General features: G+C 41.2%; 1 protein-coding gene across 1 annotated transcript in view; it reads right to left on the bottom strand.

The window, feature by feature from the left end:
- Positions 1 to 15,880, bottom strand: part of AGBL4 (AGBL carboxypeptidase 4) — a 1,386,151-nt gene extending 1,370,271 nt beyond the window's left edge. The window contains exon 1 of the mRNA XM_055341596.1: positions 15,774 to 15,880. Coding sequence (XP_055197571.1) covers positions 15,774 to 15,807 — 34 coding nt within the window. The 5' untranslated portion in view covers positions 15,808 to 15,880. The remainder of the gene's footprint in view (positions 1 to 15,773) is intronic.
- Positions 15,881 to 17,807: the final 1,927 nt, after the last annotated feature.

The following is a 17,807-nucleotide window of genomic DNA, read 5'->3' as shown; positions in this document are numbered from 1 at the left end:
GAGCTTAAGGTATGGTGCAGCCAAAACCCAGAACAACAGTTTGCTGCCCTCAGCTGGTCTGTTTCTATGCTGGCAAATGGGGCAGCTCAATGGCACTTGCTGGGTCTTTTGTCACTAGAGAGACTGTGCTACTCCAGGGAGGCTGGGCGATCCAGGGGATCGATCCTCAGACTATGCTGCCTCCCAGGTCTCTGCCTTTCTCCCCTACTGGAGCACTACCACCCACCCTGGTGATAGCCTGGATCCCTAAAGCTGCAGACTTTGTGCTCCCCAGCATATAAAAACTTGCAGTGGCCAGCTCCTCTCCTTTTCCAAATTAATGATTTCAAGGAAGAGCTTTCCTTGTGCAATCCCCTGTGTACACTTTTACTGTCTTTTTCTCTCTCATACCTCTCTCCATGATCAGGGCTCCTTCCTCTTTGCAGCACCCACAGTTCTCTTCTCCCCAAAATCAACTCTCCCCAGCTCCTACCTTCCAAAATGTGGCCATCTTGGTACCTCTGGTTGTATAGTTTTGATCTCTCACTCCTCAGATTGATTTATTGGGTGTTCAAAATGATTTTATATTTATCTAGCTGTGTTCAAAGGCAGGCAAGTTGAGAGTCCTCCTACTACTCCCCTGCCATTTTAACTCCTTCCCCACAGATAAGTATTTTTTAATTAAATTTCAGGCCACTTCTTTTCCTCAGCACTAACTATTCACAACGAAGTAGTTGGGAATAATATGCAGCACATCAATTTTAGACCTGAAGTATCTAAGAACCAGACTCTATTGTTCTGCCAGACAGCTCATTACCAAAGAATTAACAAGAGAGAGAGAGAGAGAGAGAGAGAGAATGATTTAAAAAAAAAAAAAAGGAAGAAAAGAAGGAACCAAAGATCTAGAATTTATTCAGTAAGACAATCTCTTCTACTTAACTGGAGCAAGATAGGGGTAGGCAAAGACTGGAGCAGGAAATCTCTTTTCTTTAGAAAAGAGAATGGATTAGTACATAAATAAGATACAAAGCTTGAAAAAAATTATAATCACCAATATGAGAACATTTAGCTGCCTAGCACAGGAAAAAAAGGAATTAATCTATTCCCTTGACAATAATTAACCCTGTTTTTCAAAACCAATTTGACTGAAAATACTAAACTTTCAAAGTATGTATTGCTCTGAGCAGACAGGAACAGGATAATGATTCTTTTGTTACTCTAATAACAAGAAAACCCATCCTTACTTAGTGTTAAGTATATAGTATGTTTTTAAGAGTGGTTGGCAACTTTTGATAACCTAAATGAGAAACAGCATTAAAATTAGATATCTGGAAAAAAGTTTTAATTACTTCATTTCATCAGGATGGCATGTGCTTTGATATATACTTTTCTGACAACTTGGCCAAATTCAAACCATTTTGAAAGGAAGGATGTACAAATGACAAAGCAAAATTTCTCCCTCCCCTCCCCCACCAAAAACAACCCCTGGGATAATCTGGTTCACTAATCAGGCACAGCACCTATTGTCTCAGAACATACCACTTTCATACCAGATTTCAATTAAAAATATATAAAATACCTCAATTATCTATTGAGATCCTTAGTTGAAGTACTTTGGTCAATTAAAAAATACTAATCTACGTACAATATAAAAATCTCACAGTAAAGATAAGATATAATCAGTACAGCACAACTTTTTTTTTATTAATATTTACCTTTTATTTTTTGTTTTAAAGATTTTATTTATTCATGAGAAACACAGAGAGAAAGAGAGGCAGAGACACAGGCAGAGAAGACACAGGCTCCATGTAGGGAGCCTGACGTGGGACTTGATCCTGGATCTCCAGGATCACACCCTGGGCTGAAGGCAGCACTAAATGCTGAGCTGCCTGGGATGCCCAGTACAACACAACTTAAAACTAATCCCAACTCTAGCAAATGTTGATAGAAAGGAAGGAAAATTCCTCTTTCTTAGGACCTTATTAAATCAGCTTCTAGGAATTAATAAAAAGATCATGATTTCCTCTTCAGAATATAGGGAAAATTTGCTCTCACGAATGAAGTTGAATCCTTGACTACATATAATTTATATTAAATTGAAATAAAAGATCCAGGCTCCTCAGGGAAAATAATAAATATGATCCAACCCCTTTATTAAATCATTTCATTTTTCATCCGGTTCCATAATATGAGTGATGTTGATCTTTAAGTCAAAAGCCCCACAACAGTAATAAACCTAAACTTAGATGAACCCTTTCAAATCTTTTATAAGAAAATTCAAAATTTTTACAACAATTTTTATCAGGTTCTAAAAATATTACTAGCATTTCTCATAAGTATTGCTATTCTTGTGGCAGTGCACTGGTAATGATATTAGTAAGATGAAAAATCAGAGTATTATTGCTATGGAAGATATTTCCAATTTTTTTAAAATTATTTAAAGTTTCATAATATATTTATGACACTAAGTTTCGTGTCCCATCAATACATTGCACTCTTCCAATAGATCAGAAATGCTCTTTAAAGATATATGAAGCTGCATATCTCATGAAAATGGAAAGCACCAATTAATCCAGTGAGTGAGTTAAGAGGATTCCTACTCTATTAGAGGTATTATTACACACACCCTCACAACACTATTGAGTAAAGGATTAGTATCACCACCTTAAAAATGAACAAAACGGAGGCTCAAATAAGCACTATTATACACTAAGGAGTAGAGTTTTAAATTTTATCTGCTTAATTCCAAAACCTGTATTCTATTTACTATGTCATGCTGCATGAAGAGAAAGACACCTCCAAATGAGGCTTTAGAGTTTTAATTTTAATTCCAGTGTAGTTAACATACAATGTTACATTAGTTTCAGATGTAACATTATAGTGATTTATAATATAAAATTATATATAATTATATTTCACAATATAGTGATTCAACAATTCCATACTTTACTCAGTGCTCATCACAAGTATACTCTTAATCCTCTTCACCTATTTCAACCACCACCCCACTGACCTCCCCATCAGTTTGTTCTCCTGTTACTTGGTTTGTCTCTTTTTTTCCTTGCTCAATTGTTTGTTTCATAAATTCCACATATGGATGAAATCATATGATATTTGTGTTTCAGACCGACTTATTTCAATTAGCAGTATACCATCTATGCCCATACCACCCTGAGCATACCCGATCTCGCCCAATTAGCAGTATACCTTCTAGATCCATTCATGTTGTTGCAAATGGCAAGATTTCACTTTTTATAGCTAAGTAATGTTCCATTGTGTGTATATATATTTACACACACTACATCTTCTTTATGTGCTGATCTATTGATGGACACTTGGGCTGCTTCCATATCTTGGCTATTACAAATAATTTATTACAATAAATAAATATTTATTACAAATAAATAAATAAAGGTGCATATATCTTTTCAAATTAGTGTTTTTGTATTCTTTGGGAAAATACCTGGTAGTGGAATTACTGGCTCATAATGATAGTTCTATTTTTAATTTTTTGAGGGCACTAATCCTGTTTTCCACAGTGGCTGCACCAGTTTGCATTCCCACCAACAGTGTACAAGTGTTCCTTTTTCTCCACATCCTCACAATCACTCGTTGTTTTCGTTTTTTATTTTAGCCATTCTGAGAGATGCAACATGATACCTCCCTGTAGCTTTCATCTGCATCTCCTGGATGAGTGATATTGAGCATCTTTTCATGTCTCTGTTGGCCATCTTATGCCTTTGGAAAAATTTCTGTCCAGTCATCTGCCCATTTTTTAAATTGGATGTTTTGGGTTTTTTGGTGTTGAGTTGTATCAGTTCTTTACATATTTTCAATACTAACCTTTTCCGGCTATAAATGACATACAAACGACAATGCAAATATCTTCCCCCTTTTAGTAGGTTGTCTTTTAGTTTTGTTGATTGTTTACTTTGCTGTGCAGAAGTTTTTTTGTTTCAATGTAGTCCCAATAGTTTATTTTGGCTTTTGCTTCTCTTGTCTGAAGAGACAGATCTAGAAAGATATTGGTACAACCAATGTCATAAAAAGTACTGCCTATGCTCTCTTCTAGGATTTCTATGATTTCAGTTCTCACATTTAGGACTTTAATCCATTTTCAGTTTATTTTTTGTATATGCTATGACAAAGTGGTCCAGTTTCATTCTTTTGCATGTTGCTGTCAAGTTTTCCCATTTGTTGAAGAGACTTTTCCCATTGCATATTCTTGCCTCTTCTGTCCCAAACTGACTATATAATCATGGGTTTATACCTGGGCTCTCTATTCTAGTAATCTATGTATCTACTTTTGTGCCAGTACCATACTATTTTGATAGATAGACTATAGATTTGCACTATATCTTGATATCTGAGATTGTGTTACCTCCAGTTTTGCTTTCCTTTTTCCAAACTGTTTTGGCTATTCAGGGTCTTATGCAGTTCCATAAAATGCATTTACTCCTTTGCATTAAATCTATAGATTGCCTTGGGTAGTATAGACATTTTAATATTTGTTCTCCTAATCCGTGAGCATGGAATATCTTTCCATTTGTGTCATCTTCAATTTCTTTCTATACTTTTCTATACTTTTCAGAGAACAGGTCTTTCCCCTCTTTGGTTAAGTTTATTCTTAGGTATTTTATTATTATTAGCATAATTATAAATGGCATTTCTCAATTTCTCTTTCTGCTACTTCATTATTAGTATATAGGACTGCAACACATTTTCGCACATTGATTTTGTAACCTGTGACCTTACTACTCTAATCTTTATTATTTGCTGCCCTCTGCTAGATTTAGGTTATGTTTGGTCTTCTTCTAGACCTTTAGGTGCAAGGTTAAGTTGTCTATCTGAGACTTTTCTTGCTTCTTGACGTAGGCTTGTATTGCTATAAACTTCCCTCTTAGAACCACTTTTGTTGTATCCCAAAGATTTTGGATCATTGTGTTTTCATTTTCATTTGTCTCTATGTATTTTTCTGTTTCTTCTTTGATTTCTTGGTTGACCCATTTATTGTTTAAGTACGTTATTTAACCTCCAAGTGTTTCTGTTCTTTCCAGATTTTTTTTTCTTGCAATTGATTTCTAATTTCATAGTGTCACGGTCAGAAAAGAGGCAGAGTATGACTTCAATCTTTTTTAATTTGTTGAGACCTTTTTTGTGGCCTAATATGTGATCTATTCTGGAGAATGTTCCATGTGCACTTGACAATGTGTATTCTCCTGGTTTGGGATGATATGTTCTGGAAAAATCTGTTAGATCTATCTGGTCCGATGTGTCATTCAAAGCAACAATTTCCTTTTTGATTTTCTGTTTGATCTACCCATTGATGTAAGTAGTGTATTAAAGTCCCCCACTATTACTGTATTACTTTCGATTACTTCTTTTATGTTTGTTATTACTTGTCTTATGTATTTGTGTGCTCCTATGTTGGGTGTATATATATTTACAATTATATTACAATTGTCCTATCTTCTTGTTAGGTTGCTCTTTTTTTATTATATAGTGTCCTTCTTTGTCTCTTGCTATAGTCTTTGCTTTAAGTCTATTTTTTTTCTGATATAAGTATTGCTACTTCAGCTTTCTCACTTCCATTTGCATGATAAATGCTTTTCCATTCCTTCACTTTCAATCTGCATGTGTCTTTAGGTCTGAAGTGAGTCTTGCAGGCAGCATATGATGGGTCTAGCTTTTTTTCTCCATTTCATGACCCTGTCTTTTGATTGGAGCACTTAGTCCATTTATATCCAAAATAATTATGGATAGGTATGTACTTATTGCCATTTTGTTATTTGTTTTGAGTTTGCTTTTATACTTCTCTGTTTCTTTGTTCTCTTGCTCTCTCTCATCTCACAGTTTGGTAGCTTTCTTTAGTGACACACTTGGATTTCTTTCTCTTTATTTTTTGGATTATCTATTACTAGTTTTTAATTTTTTTTTAATTTTTATTTATTTATGATAGTCACAGAGAGAGAAAAAGAGAGAGGCAGAGACATAGGCAGAGGGAGAAGCAGGCTCCATGCACGGGGAGCCCGATGTGGGATTCGATCCCGGGTCTCCAGGATCGCGCCCTGGGCCAAAGGCAGGCGCCAAACCGCTGCGCCACCCAGGGATCCCTATTACTAGTTTTTGATTTTTGATTACCATTACATTTGTATATAACAACTTCTGCAAATATAAGTCTAATATTAAGTTGATAGTTGCTTATATTTGAACACTCTGAACTCCTTTTCCTCTCACATTTTCGGTATATGGTATCATATACTTTATATCCTTTTATATTCTGAATCACTTGACTAATCTTTATAGATATACTTATTTTTACTGCTTTTGTGCTTCCTACTTTTTTTACTCCTACTTTCCTTTCCTTTCCTTACCCCTGGCCTTTCTTTCCTTTCCACTCAGAGTGCCATTTAACATTTCTTGTAGAGCTAATGTAGTGGTGATGAATTCTTTTAACTTTTGTCTGGAAAACTCTTTATTTCTCCTATTCTGAATGATAGCATTGGTGGATACAGTATTCTTGGCTGCAGATTTTTTCTTTCAGCACTTTCAATATATCATGCCACTCTTTTCTGGCCTGCTAAGTTTCTGACAAAACAAAAAGCAAAAAAAAACAAAAACAACTGATTGCCTTATGAGGTTTTCCTTATATGTAAGAGTTTTGTCTTGCTGCTTTTAAAATTCTCTCTTTATCACTACTTTTTACCATGTTAATTACTATGTGTTTGGTGTGAACCTCCTTGGTCTGCTTTTGTTGGTGGCTCTGCGCCTCCTGGATCTGAAATTCTGTTTCCTTCCCCAGATTCGGGAAGTTTTCAGCTATTATTTCTTCAAATAAATATTCTGCCCCTCTTCTCTTTTGGGGATCCCTATAATGCAAGTGTTATTATGCTTGATGGCGTCACTCAGTTCTCTGAGCCTATTTTCATTATTTTTTTTTCTCTCTCCTATTTATTCCACCTGTGGGGGGTTTTTTGTTGTTTTTTTGTTTTTTGGTAATTTACCCTCATATTCATGCTATCTAGTTGTATCTGTAGGATGAAGTGAGTTTAGGGTCCTCCTATCCTGCCATCTTCCCCGGAAGTCTGCCAAATGAGGTTTCAAATGAGCTTACTCCATTCCCAATATATTATGTTTAAGTCCTATTCAATTAGGACATTTTGTTTGTGAAATGTCAAAAGTTTCTCCACTTTCCCCTTCTTTGTGTTAATATCCTCACTTTCCAATAACCTAAATTCAAATACTTAAACCTAAAATTTCTGGATTAAAAATGTTTCCACTCATTTAGTCCACAAATATTTATTGAATGCCTACTATCACAAGCATAGGCTAATTGCTATTTTAGTCCCTACTGTTCACTAATTTACTCAATTAGTGCATAGAGATGCCTAAAATGAGAAACTTCATTAGCCCCATATTTCTAATTACTGGATTACAGTAATCATAAATAAATGTATACTTTTGTTTCATACATGTGTCTGAAAATTAAGATATGCATTACCTTTTCCTCAATAACTCAGTAACAAAAGAAAAGTTGAGTTATTTTAAGTTCTACTATGTGCCATCCCTTCCCACCAGCAAAGGCACTCATTTTATACCCAGAATAAATAAAGCCAGGAGGCAGAGTGGAGTACTCTCACCAGTATGGACATAAAGCCCAACAAATTTGGGTTGTAGTTCCAGTTTTTACTAGTTATGGGTTGTGTAGCCTTAGCTTCACCACTTAATATTCCTGAAGCCAAATTTTCTCATATGTAAAACTGAGATAATTATACCCCCTTGCAGGAATTCTCTGAGACTTAAACAAGATATATATAAAGTACCTAAAAGAAAGGAGGTACTCTGCAAATGACAAAAGACCAGCTTACTGAAATAACTTTGCTTTTTTTTTTTAAGATTTTATTTGAGAGAGAGTGTGTGAGCAGGGAGGACAGAGGGAGAAAGAATCTGAAGCAGGCTCTGCACTAAGTGCAGAAGGGCTTCATCCCCGGATCACAAAATCATAACCTGAACTGAAACCAAGAGTCAGAAACTCAACCAACTAAGCCACCCAGGTGCCCTACTAACTTTGCTTTTAAAGGTCATTACTACAATACCTAACTATCTATCTCTCTCAATTTTAGGGCAGTATATTATTTACTGAATGGGAATCGGAAAAATTAGGTTACAGTGACTTAACCAGGGTCCCACAACTTCTAACATTCAATATAAAGATAAAAATTCACACTTTCCTTATCATGTGCTCTAATCTTACACGTCTTTTCTACTTAGGAGGGCAAAAATGGAAAGAATCTGGACTCTGGAATGAGAAAGACCTGCTTTCTATCCACATAATCCTGAACTAATCACTTAATCCCTCTTGAACACATCTATGTAACCCTGGAGTCCTTCTTCAGGTCTACTGCAAGGCAAAATGAGAAAGTAAACTACAAAGAAGCTAAAAGTAAAAGATAAACTGATGACCAAATTATTTAGGAACCAGCTTTGCTTGCGGACAGGTGTTATTAAATCAATCTCTTCCACCAGAATATTCCTACTTTGACGAGTCCAGATTCTTTTTTTTTTAATTTGTATTTATTTATGATAGAGAGAGAGAGAGAGAGAGAGAGAGAGAGAGAGAGGGGGCAAAGACATAGGCAGAGGGAGAAGCAGGCTCCATGCACCAGGAGCCCGACGTGGGATTCGATCCCAGGTCTCCAGGATCGTGCCCCGGGCCAAAGGCAGGCGCCAAACCGCTGCGCCACCCAGGGATCCCGACGAGTCCAGATTCTTAAATGTAACCTCTACTACTAACTGAAATGTAATCCTCCATTACTTACAAATAGAAGATTTTTTAACCTGGGTTTCTAGAATGGACATTACCTCATAAAATTAATTTCAAATTTCAAATGTGTCTGCACACAGCATGCATTTTCATAAGAATTCATTCTTTTCATGACATACTCAAATCTATCACCCCAGAAATGTTTAAGAACCAATAGAAGGAAAAAAATAAAAAGAAATACAGTCTTTAGCTCGGTTAATAGATGAGCAATAAGCAATACCAACAATGTTCTGAACAAGTTTTTTAAAGATTTTTTTTTTTGAGAGAGAGAGCACCTGTGTGCATGGGAGAGGGAGAAAGAACCTTAAGCAGGCACCACACCCAGTGCAGAGCCCAACGTAAGTCTCAATTTCATGACCCCAAGAACATGACCTGAGCTGAAATCAAGAGTCAGATGCTTAACTGACTGAACCACCCAGGTGCCCCTCAATACTCATTTGTTTTAATAATTTTATGAATATTAGAATAACACAGTCTACAACATAGGGATTTCTTTCACAAAGCCATGACAGGGAGATTAATATATTACAATTAGTGACTTCTAAAACTCCTGAAAAAAATGAAACTATAATTGACAGCAGACTGTTTTTCCCATTTCTTCCACCAAAACTCAGAGATTTTTTTCCATAACATTGCTTAAAGTCTTTATTTAGGAATTTCCAATTCTATATAAAAGTTTTTAATCCTATAAAAAATTCTAGCCTGAGCAGCCCAAGTGGCTCAGCAGTTTAGCACTGCCTTCAGCCCAGGGCGTGAAGACCCAGGATCGAGTCCCATGTCAGGGCTCCCTGCATGGAGACTTCTTCTCCCTCTCCCTGTGTCTCTGCCTCTCTCTCTGTCTCCTATGAAAAAATAAATAAAATCTTAAAAAAAAAAAAAAATTCTAGCCTTTTTGTGTTTGCTTGTTTTGTTTTCCTTCAGTTGACATGCAAGTACATTATTTGGAAAAGTAGTTAAGACTCAAATATTCACAATCAATAGTTCTCAAAATTATAAAACAAATAAAAATATTTTTTTCAGGGATCCCTGGGTGGCTCTGCGGTTTAGCGCCTGCCTTCGACCCAGGGCATGATCCTGGAGTCCCAAGATTGAGTCCCACATCGGGCTCCCTGTGTGGAGCCTGTTTCTCCCTCTGCCTGTGTTTCTGTCTCTCTCTCTCTCTCTCTCTCTGTCTCTCATGAATAAATAAAATCGTTAAAAAATTTTTTTTCAGAGTTTTAAAAAATAAATTTATGAGTCCTATTAGATAAATGCAAAATATAAACAGTAAAAATTATCATATTCCCATATGGTGAATAACATCGATTAATTACGGCAAGCTTTCACACTTACAGTAATTTCTTAAAATGAGAAAAACCAAATTCAGCTAAGGGTGAAAATTTTTCTTAAATCAATACTAAAGTTAACACCTACTCCATTGCTGAAATTTAACAATTAATAAAAATATTCTGAAACTCATATAAGACTGTGCTGTTCTTAAATGACTCAAAGACAAAGCTGCAACTTTATTAAAAATATGTACTCAAAACACTGACATCCTTCTGAACTTCTTAATACACACAGTTATTAAGAACTCTTATCTCTCTTATACACACACTCTTATCTCTCATTGAAAGTGACACTGAGCCATGATCCTGAAACTGAGGCCAAATTCAACATTCATAGCTCCTTAGAAGAAGCAAGTATATAAGCATCATGGAAACAAAAGGTGTTTTCTGTCCCAAACAAAAGGTATTTTTTCTCCCAAGACTGTACTTTTGGGATCTTTAATAAAGCTATACTTACTGATGTTATAGAAAATATATAAGTGACAAAAAAATTTTAAGTTTTAAAAATATTTCTAAAAAGGGAAAAAATTATGTAAGTCCACATTCCCTTTTCCACAATTCCAAAATACACAGATCTCTAAAAACCAATTTTTTTCTCGTAAGTTTGGTGCCAAAACTAATTTGTCAGCAAAACTTAACCTAAATTGACATGAGCTATTTATAATTTTTATTCATTTAGCACAAATGTGGTATTAATGTGTTTAATTACAGGGTACTACCACATACTCCATGGAGATATGTAATCAACAGTACATATGCTGTATTACTTTTCCACAATCAAAAAAAAAAATCTAAATTCTGAAATATATTTTCATCCAAAACTTCAAATAATGGATTGTAGACCTGGATTTCCCCTTCTTTAAAAGGTGATTTTACTAGTAAGCCTTCAGGAAAAGACACACAAGAGCATACCTGTATATACAAATTAAGCTACCATTTTGGGGGGTGGGGTTAGGAGGGTATAAAACATTATGCACTTTTCAAATCTATCTCTAATTCCTACCTGAAAAGTATGTTATTATTCCCTATTTACAGACTTAACTATTTTGCCCATCTACTAACAAAAGAGAACATATTCTTATTCCTAAAGCTTCTTAAAATGTCAAGATTCTGTCTATAGATGATTTCAGATACCATAAAATTACTTTTTAATTAAAAAAACTTTTAGGGATCACTGGGTGGCACAGCAGTTTAGCATCTGCCTTTGGCCCAGGGTGCGATCCTGGAGTCCCACATCGGGCTCCCAGCATGGAGCCTGCTTCTCCCTCTCCCTGTGTCTCGGCCTCTCTCTCTATCATAAATAAATAAATAAATCTTTAAAAAAAAAAAACTTTTAGAATGATTGCATCATTCTAAAAATTTCTGGTCAGTATGGGCCTCCACAAAAAGAACAAACTTGGCAATATAGGAAAGCAATTTTACCAGGTAATTCAAACAAAAGCTTTCTTTTAGGATAGTTGGAAAGAAGAAGAATCTGAGAAATTGAAGCAGGTGCAATCTAGCCTGAGACTAATACTCCTACATTTAATTAACTATAAGCTTTCTTTTTTATTATTACTCATAGTCAAATTGGAGAAGAAAAATTCTATATTCTTGTCCTCATTTTTTTTCTCCTGTCATTTTAAAGTACATTTAAAAGAAACTTCCTTTTACAAACCTGACCGTCTTACAGAGCTATCTGCATGCTTCGAAAAAAAAAGTCCCTTCATACCTTTAAGAAACTCCTCAAAATCCACCTCACATAGAGATATATCCCATAATACTTAGGTATCATTAGTTCAGGTAACAATTCCACATTTTCCTAAACTTAACTGCCTGCCTTCCTTCCAATAGCAAATAAATTATACCAGTGGGGGGAAAATAAGGTCTTAAATTCATCACTGTAAGTTTAAAGTTTGCTTTTATATTTAAAGTCTAAACAATACATCTTAATTTTCTATATTCAAGCTTCAGAGGAACTACGGAAAGAGCATTCATTGGGCACTTCAGATATATTATCTCTAGTGTTCACAATTATGCTATAAATATCATCTCCATTTTAGAGATGAAGGAACTTTAGATCAGAAAATTTGAGTCCGAGCAGCCCCTGTGGCCCAGCAGTTTAGCGCCGCCTCCAGCCCGGGGTGTGATCCTGGGGACCCCGTATGGAGTCCCATGTTCAGGTTCCCTGCACAGAGCCTGCTTCTCCCTCTGCCTGTGTCTCTGCCTCTCTCTCTCTGTGTGTGTCTGTCATGAATAAATAAAATCTTTTAAAAAGAAAATTTGAGTCCAAGGTCTTCATCTAATAAGTTAAACACGCTTTAAACAAAGATCTGGGGAACCCTGGGTGGCGCAGCGGTTTAGCGCCTGCCTTTGGCCCAGGGCACGATCCTGGAGACCCAGGATCGAATCCCACATCAGGCTCCCGGTGCATGGAGCCTGCTTCTCCCTCTGCCTATGTCTCTGCCTCTCTCTCTCTCTCTCTCTCTCTCTCTCTCTCTCTCTCACTATCATAAATAAATAAAAATTTAAAAATTTAAAAAAAAATAAAGATCTGAATCTATTTCTTTCCACATCACCTTGCTAACATATGCTGACCTTAGAATAACACTTCCTGTGGGGCAGGAATTTTCATCATGGCTATTATTTCTTCAGTCTGTAGTACACTGCAATACAAACAGCCAAATAATGAATCTGGATAATGTTAAAATAGGTCCAAAAATCCTACAATCTTATACTTATCTCCAGTTATTGAGCAAGTAAATGGCTTAACTTCTCTGTGTCAAAACTTCTTCAAATATTAGAAATAATACTTTAGAAAGCAGTTATGATCCTGAGAGTAAATTAAAACATATAAACCACTTGACACACTATCTGGCACATAATAAATACTCCATAAATGTTAGCTGTTGCTCTGAGACGAGAAATCATCAAATTAACATGTTTTGTACCAGGTGACTCCAGCCAGCAATAGCTGGACATCTAATCCGGAAACAGTCAATCCTATACTGGCTTGCAATCTTACATGACCTGGTGGTAAAGATGTTGTATGTCAATCAGTTTCTCTGTCTTGGAAATCTGAATTAAGAAACAAAGGCTCAAAAAAAAAAAAAAAAAAGAAAAAAGAAACAAAGGCTCCACCCATTAACAGTGATTCAGAAGTTAAATGGTTTGGCTTCTACATTCATCAATTTTCTCTCATCAATGTTACCAACAATGCTAAATCTGCCGCTAAATCTAGTTTTTCAGTCGTCCTTTTTATATCATTTGGCAGTATTCAATCTGTTCAAGACCATTCTTCTCATCCTCTTTGGAAAGCACTGAACTATTGAAGATATTCAAAACTTAATCCAAAGCTTCTGCTCCCCACACTCTATTCTCCCTCTAGGCAATTTCATCCACACTTATGACTTCAATAATTATCTCAGTGTTAGCTCAGACTTTTCTTACACATTCAACTGCCTTGTCAATCCCTCCACTAACCTGGATGGCTAAAAGATCCATACACCCAGACTCCATACACCCAAAAACAAACTCATGATCTTCCCTCTCAAACATAGCCAAGATCCCTTCCAATGCTCCTTATCTCCGTAAGTACACTACCAACCATCCAGATGTACAAATTCAAAAATTAGGAGTATGATACCTTCTTTTCCTTCATCCCCTTTCATTAAATCCTATCAACTTTATCTTTAAATATTTCTCAATTCCTTCTCCCCATCTGCACTGATGCCCTGTAACAGGTCCAACTACATCCACTTTTATTTTTTGACTTTTTTAAAAAGATTTTATTTATTTATTTATTTATTATTTATTTATTTATTAGACACAGAGAGAGAGGTAGAGACACAGGCAGAGGGAGAAGCAGCAGGCTCCCTGCAGGTTATCCCAATGCAGAACTTGATCCCAGGACCCAGAGAATACCACCTGAGCCAAAGGCAGGCGCTTAACCACTGAGCCACTCAGGTACCCCCACCTGTATGCACTCTTGTATCTTCTATACTTTCCACATGGTAGCCAGTTCTATTTTTCATGATTCTAATTATATCATGCTCCTACTTTTTTAAAAGCCCTCAATGACTTATTATTCCAAGATTTTTGACCAAAATTCGTATCCTAGTATACAAGGCCTGAAAGATCTATTTCAGTTTCTCTTCTCCTCCTATTGCCCTACATGCAGCCATATTTGTCTCCTTTCAGTTCCCTAAACACATCATGTCTCCTCCTACCTTAGGGTCTTTGCACATGGTTTCCCTCTGCCTGGGCCTCTCTTTGTCCTGGTCTTCATTTATTCAATATATCTTAGCTAAAATATCACTTTCTCAGAGAATGTTCCTTGAACCCATAGACTTTAGCAAGTCATTCAATTATTTATTTAATAAATATTTAATAATAACCTACTGTATACCATGTATGGCTCTAGGCATGTGGGGCTGTTAAACACAACAAAGCACCTTGCCTTTATGGAGCCTATATTCAAATGTTAGAGAATAGGTGATAAGCAACAAAAATAACAAGTAAACTGCATAATATGTGTAAAGGCAGTGAGTCTATGGGGGGGGGGGGTTGAGTGTTGGGCGACAAAGTAGGAGTTTCCAGCAGTTCACTTGGTGCCTTACATATAGCTGGCACTCAATACATATTTGTTGAGTGGATGAAGGACTAAAGAAATATTATAAGGAGCTTAAACTATGAAAAGAACCGCGGGAAGTACTTGGTGGAAGAGACCTCCAAGGAAGAGAAGCCACACGGGTGTGGGGAGGTAAGAGCCCCTTGAGTCACCGCGGGAGCTCTGTCCGCGGCCGGTTCGGGTGGCGGGTGGCGGGCGGCGGGCGGCGGGCGGCCTTCGCATACCCCCTCCCCTGCCCGTCCCCACCTCCCAGGCTGGAGGATCCGAGGGGGTCACTCCCGCGGCCCGGCCTGCGCCCCGCGGCGCCCCACCCCCGAGGCGCCGCCGAGCTGCACACCGTCACCACCTGCCTCGGGCGTCAGTTCTCAGCGCGCAGCCCCTCCCACAGACGCGGGGCTGCGGCCGCCGCGTGTTCGTGACCTGTCAGGCCCCGGGGCCACCGCTCGCCAGCGCGGCCCGGCCCCGACGCGGCCCCTCAGGAACGGGGCCTGGGGCTCCCCTCGCAGCGCCTGCCCTGCACCTGGACTCTCGTCCTCCACTTCTCGGAGACTCCGCAGGACCTTCCGGAGCAGCGCGCCAGTCGCCGCCCAGGTGCCGGCGTGTCCGGGGAGCCCCGGGGGTCGGGCTGCGGCCGTCCCCTCCGGCCTGCAGCCTCCCTGGGACCCGCAGGCGCCGCGTGGACTTCCGGGGCTTCCCCGGGCGCAAACGCTGCCCGCACTACGGGGCCACTCGCCCAGCTGCCACCGCGCCCTCGGGGCCAAAGGGCGCCCTCCGGGACTCGGTCACCTGCGCCCCCGGCCCACGCTCACTCCGGGGCGCACACGCGCGCACACCCCTCGCCGCCGCCGCCGCCCGCCGCTCACAGCCGCGCGCGCCGCCCCTGACCCCTGACCCCTGACCCCGAGGTCCCGGCCCCACCGCGCAAACGCTCGGGGCGCCTCCCGCGAGTAGGGCCGAGCCCAAGGGGCCTCCGCGCTCGGCCCGGACGGCGCAGCTGCCTCAGCGCTCCCCCTGCTCCGCCGCCCCCACAGACCTGCCTCAGGCGCCGTCTGGCTCCGCTCCGCCATTTTTGGTTGTCCCTCCGCCTCTAAGCCCACGCGAAAATCGCGGGGCAGTGGGAGCGGGCGACGGGATCCGCGGGCTGACGGAGCTCCCTCAGGCAGACGCGGCGCGGCGGTTGCCAGGGCAACGGGCGGCCCGCGTGCGGGCGGCGGGCGCGAGGCGGGCTGGGAGGGCGCGTGCGTCCGAGGCCCCGCCCCCCCCGCAGCCCCGCAGCCCCGCAGCCCCGCAGCCCCGCAGCCCCGCAGCCCCGCAGCCCCGCAGCCCCGCGCGCCGGGGTCCGGGCGCCCCCGCCGCCGCCCCGGTCCGGGCCACTGAGCATGCTCCGCAGCGGGGAGCCGGGCCGGCGGGGGGCTCCGCGGGCCGCGGACCTGGCGGGGCCGCTTCCCTGCGGTCGGCGCTCTATCCGGGGGGCTCGACACGGGTTTGGGGATTTCCCGACGCGCCTGCCCGCGGCGTGCCCGGCCTCAGTCCGGGTGCTGGGTGCGGGTCAGTGGATGTCTCCGACGGAAGTGCGCCCGGAGCCCGTGACTGTGCCCGCCGCACCCCGAACCCGCGCTCCTCGCCCCCCCCCCCCACAGCCGCCAGCCTGGAGAAGGGCTCTTCGCCGCCGCGCCGCTCGGTGCACTTGGTGCCCCCTCCCACCCCTCCCCGGCGGGGCGGCCACAGTCTCCCGGGAGCCAGCCCGAGCCAACCTCTCCTGAGCCGCCCTTCCTCCCCCGGCCCCGGCCCCGGCCCCGGCCCCGTGCATCCCGGGCCTGACCCCGTTACGTTACTCGCTTCTGTCCTCCTCCCTTAGGGGTCAGGTGGGCTGCCTGCGGCCTGAGGTCGGTCTCTCCAACTGTGTCCTCCGTAACGCGGCACAGTGCTTGGCACAAGGTAAGCGCGCGGTAAATATCTGTGGGGTGAAAAGGGACTCCGGGGTTCACGCCTGCACTTCCGCCAGCTTTAGTGAGCACTTCATTTTTTCACAGGTACCACTGTAGGTAGGCCGCTTCTCTTCCCAGGCCTACGTGCCTCAAAGGGACCCCACCTCCAGGCTGGTCTTCAGCCTACCCGGGGAAGTTAGCCCACCGGAGAGCAGCGGACACTCAGCACCTATTGTTAGCTGAATAAAAGGATGTGGACGCAAAAACAAAAGACGAAAGACATAATGGCTTTGGTCAGAGGCTACCTCGTGTTTGAAGCGCGGCAGGATCGTCGAGGTAGAACTCTGCGGTGAGAGGAGCCGGTACCCTAGCTGAGTCCTCAAGAGTGAATAGGTGCCGCCGGGCCAAGGAACGGAAGACTGTGGCAGGCAGAGGGAGCAGCGTAAGCAAGACGGAGTGTAGGGGTCAGCACGAAAACCACAAAGAGTCCAGTACGCTAAAGCATAAACCTCCTAGAGCAAAGCGTCATCTCCAAAGAAGCCCCTGTGTAGCTCTAGTGTCTTCAAGTGTATTCCCCAAAGCAGAGCCTGAGGCCAGGACTTGGGTGCTACTAATTTGTCTGGGAAGTAAGCCCAGGAAACAGAAGTGAGGGGAACCAGGAAAAATAAATGAGATTGAGCTGATTGCTTTAATAGACGACTGGGCTTAATTAAGCTCACCGGAGAGACCCTCCAAAAACTATGTAGAATGTGCCTCAGCATTGCCCCACCAAAGAACAAGGAAACGAGGTCATTTACCTCTTGATCTCCATCCCCTTTGTCTCAGAGTTAACCTCTATCACCACCACCACCACCCACCACCCCACCCCCTCCCTCTTGAACTCTCGCATTTCCTGGTTATGGTTGCCCAGGGCTAAGCGGTTTTCTAGGATTTGAAAGAAAGCCTTAAGGCAGAAAAGCAGAGGGACTGACTAGAAAGCACTTGGGGTGGGATGCTGGCAACACTCCTGGAACTACGCTTTCACCTCCCTTGAAATCAGGAATAAGGTGTGGGCACCACAAGAACTAATACAAAAAGTTACATGAAAATGCTCATCAGAAATATCCCTCATATTTGAGTAAAAATTCACAAGCCATGTC

This window comes from Nyctereutes procyonoides, unplaced genomic scaffold, assembly GCF_905146905.1.
Source record: "Nyctereutes procyonoides isolate TBG_1078 unplaced genomic scaffold, NYPRO_anot_genome, whole genome shotgun sequence".
NCBI classification, from domain to species: Eukaryota; Metazoa; Chordata; class Mammalia; order Carnivora; family Canidae; genus Nyctereutes; species Nyctereutes procyonoides.
The sequence above is the reverse complement of the archived record's forward strand: the minus strand, read 5'-3'. Positions and strand labels throughout refer to the sequence as shown.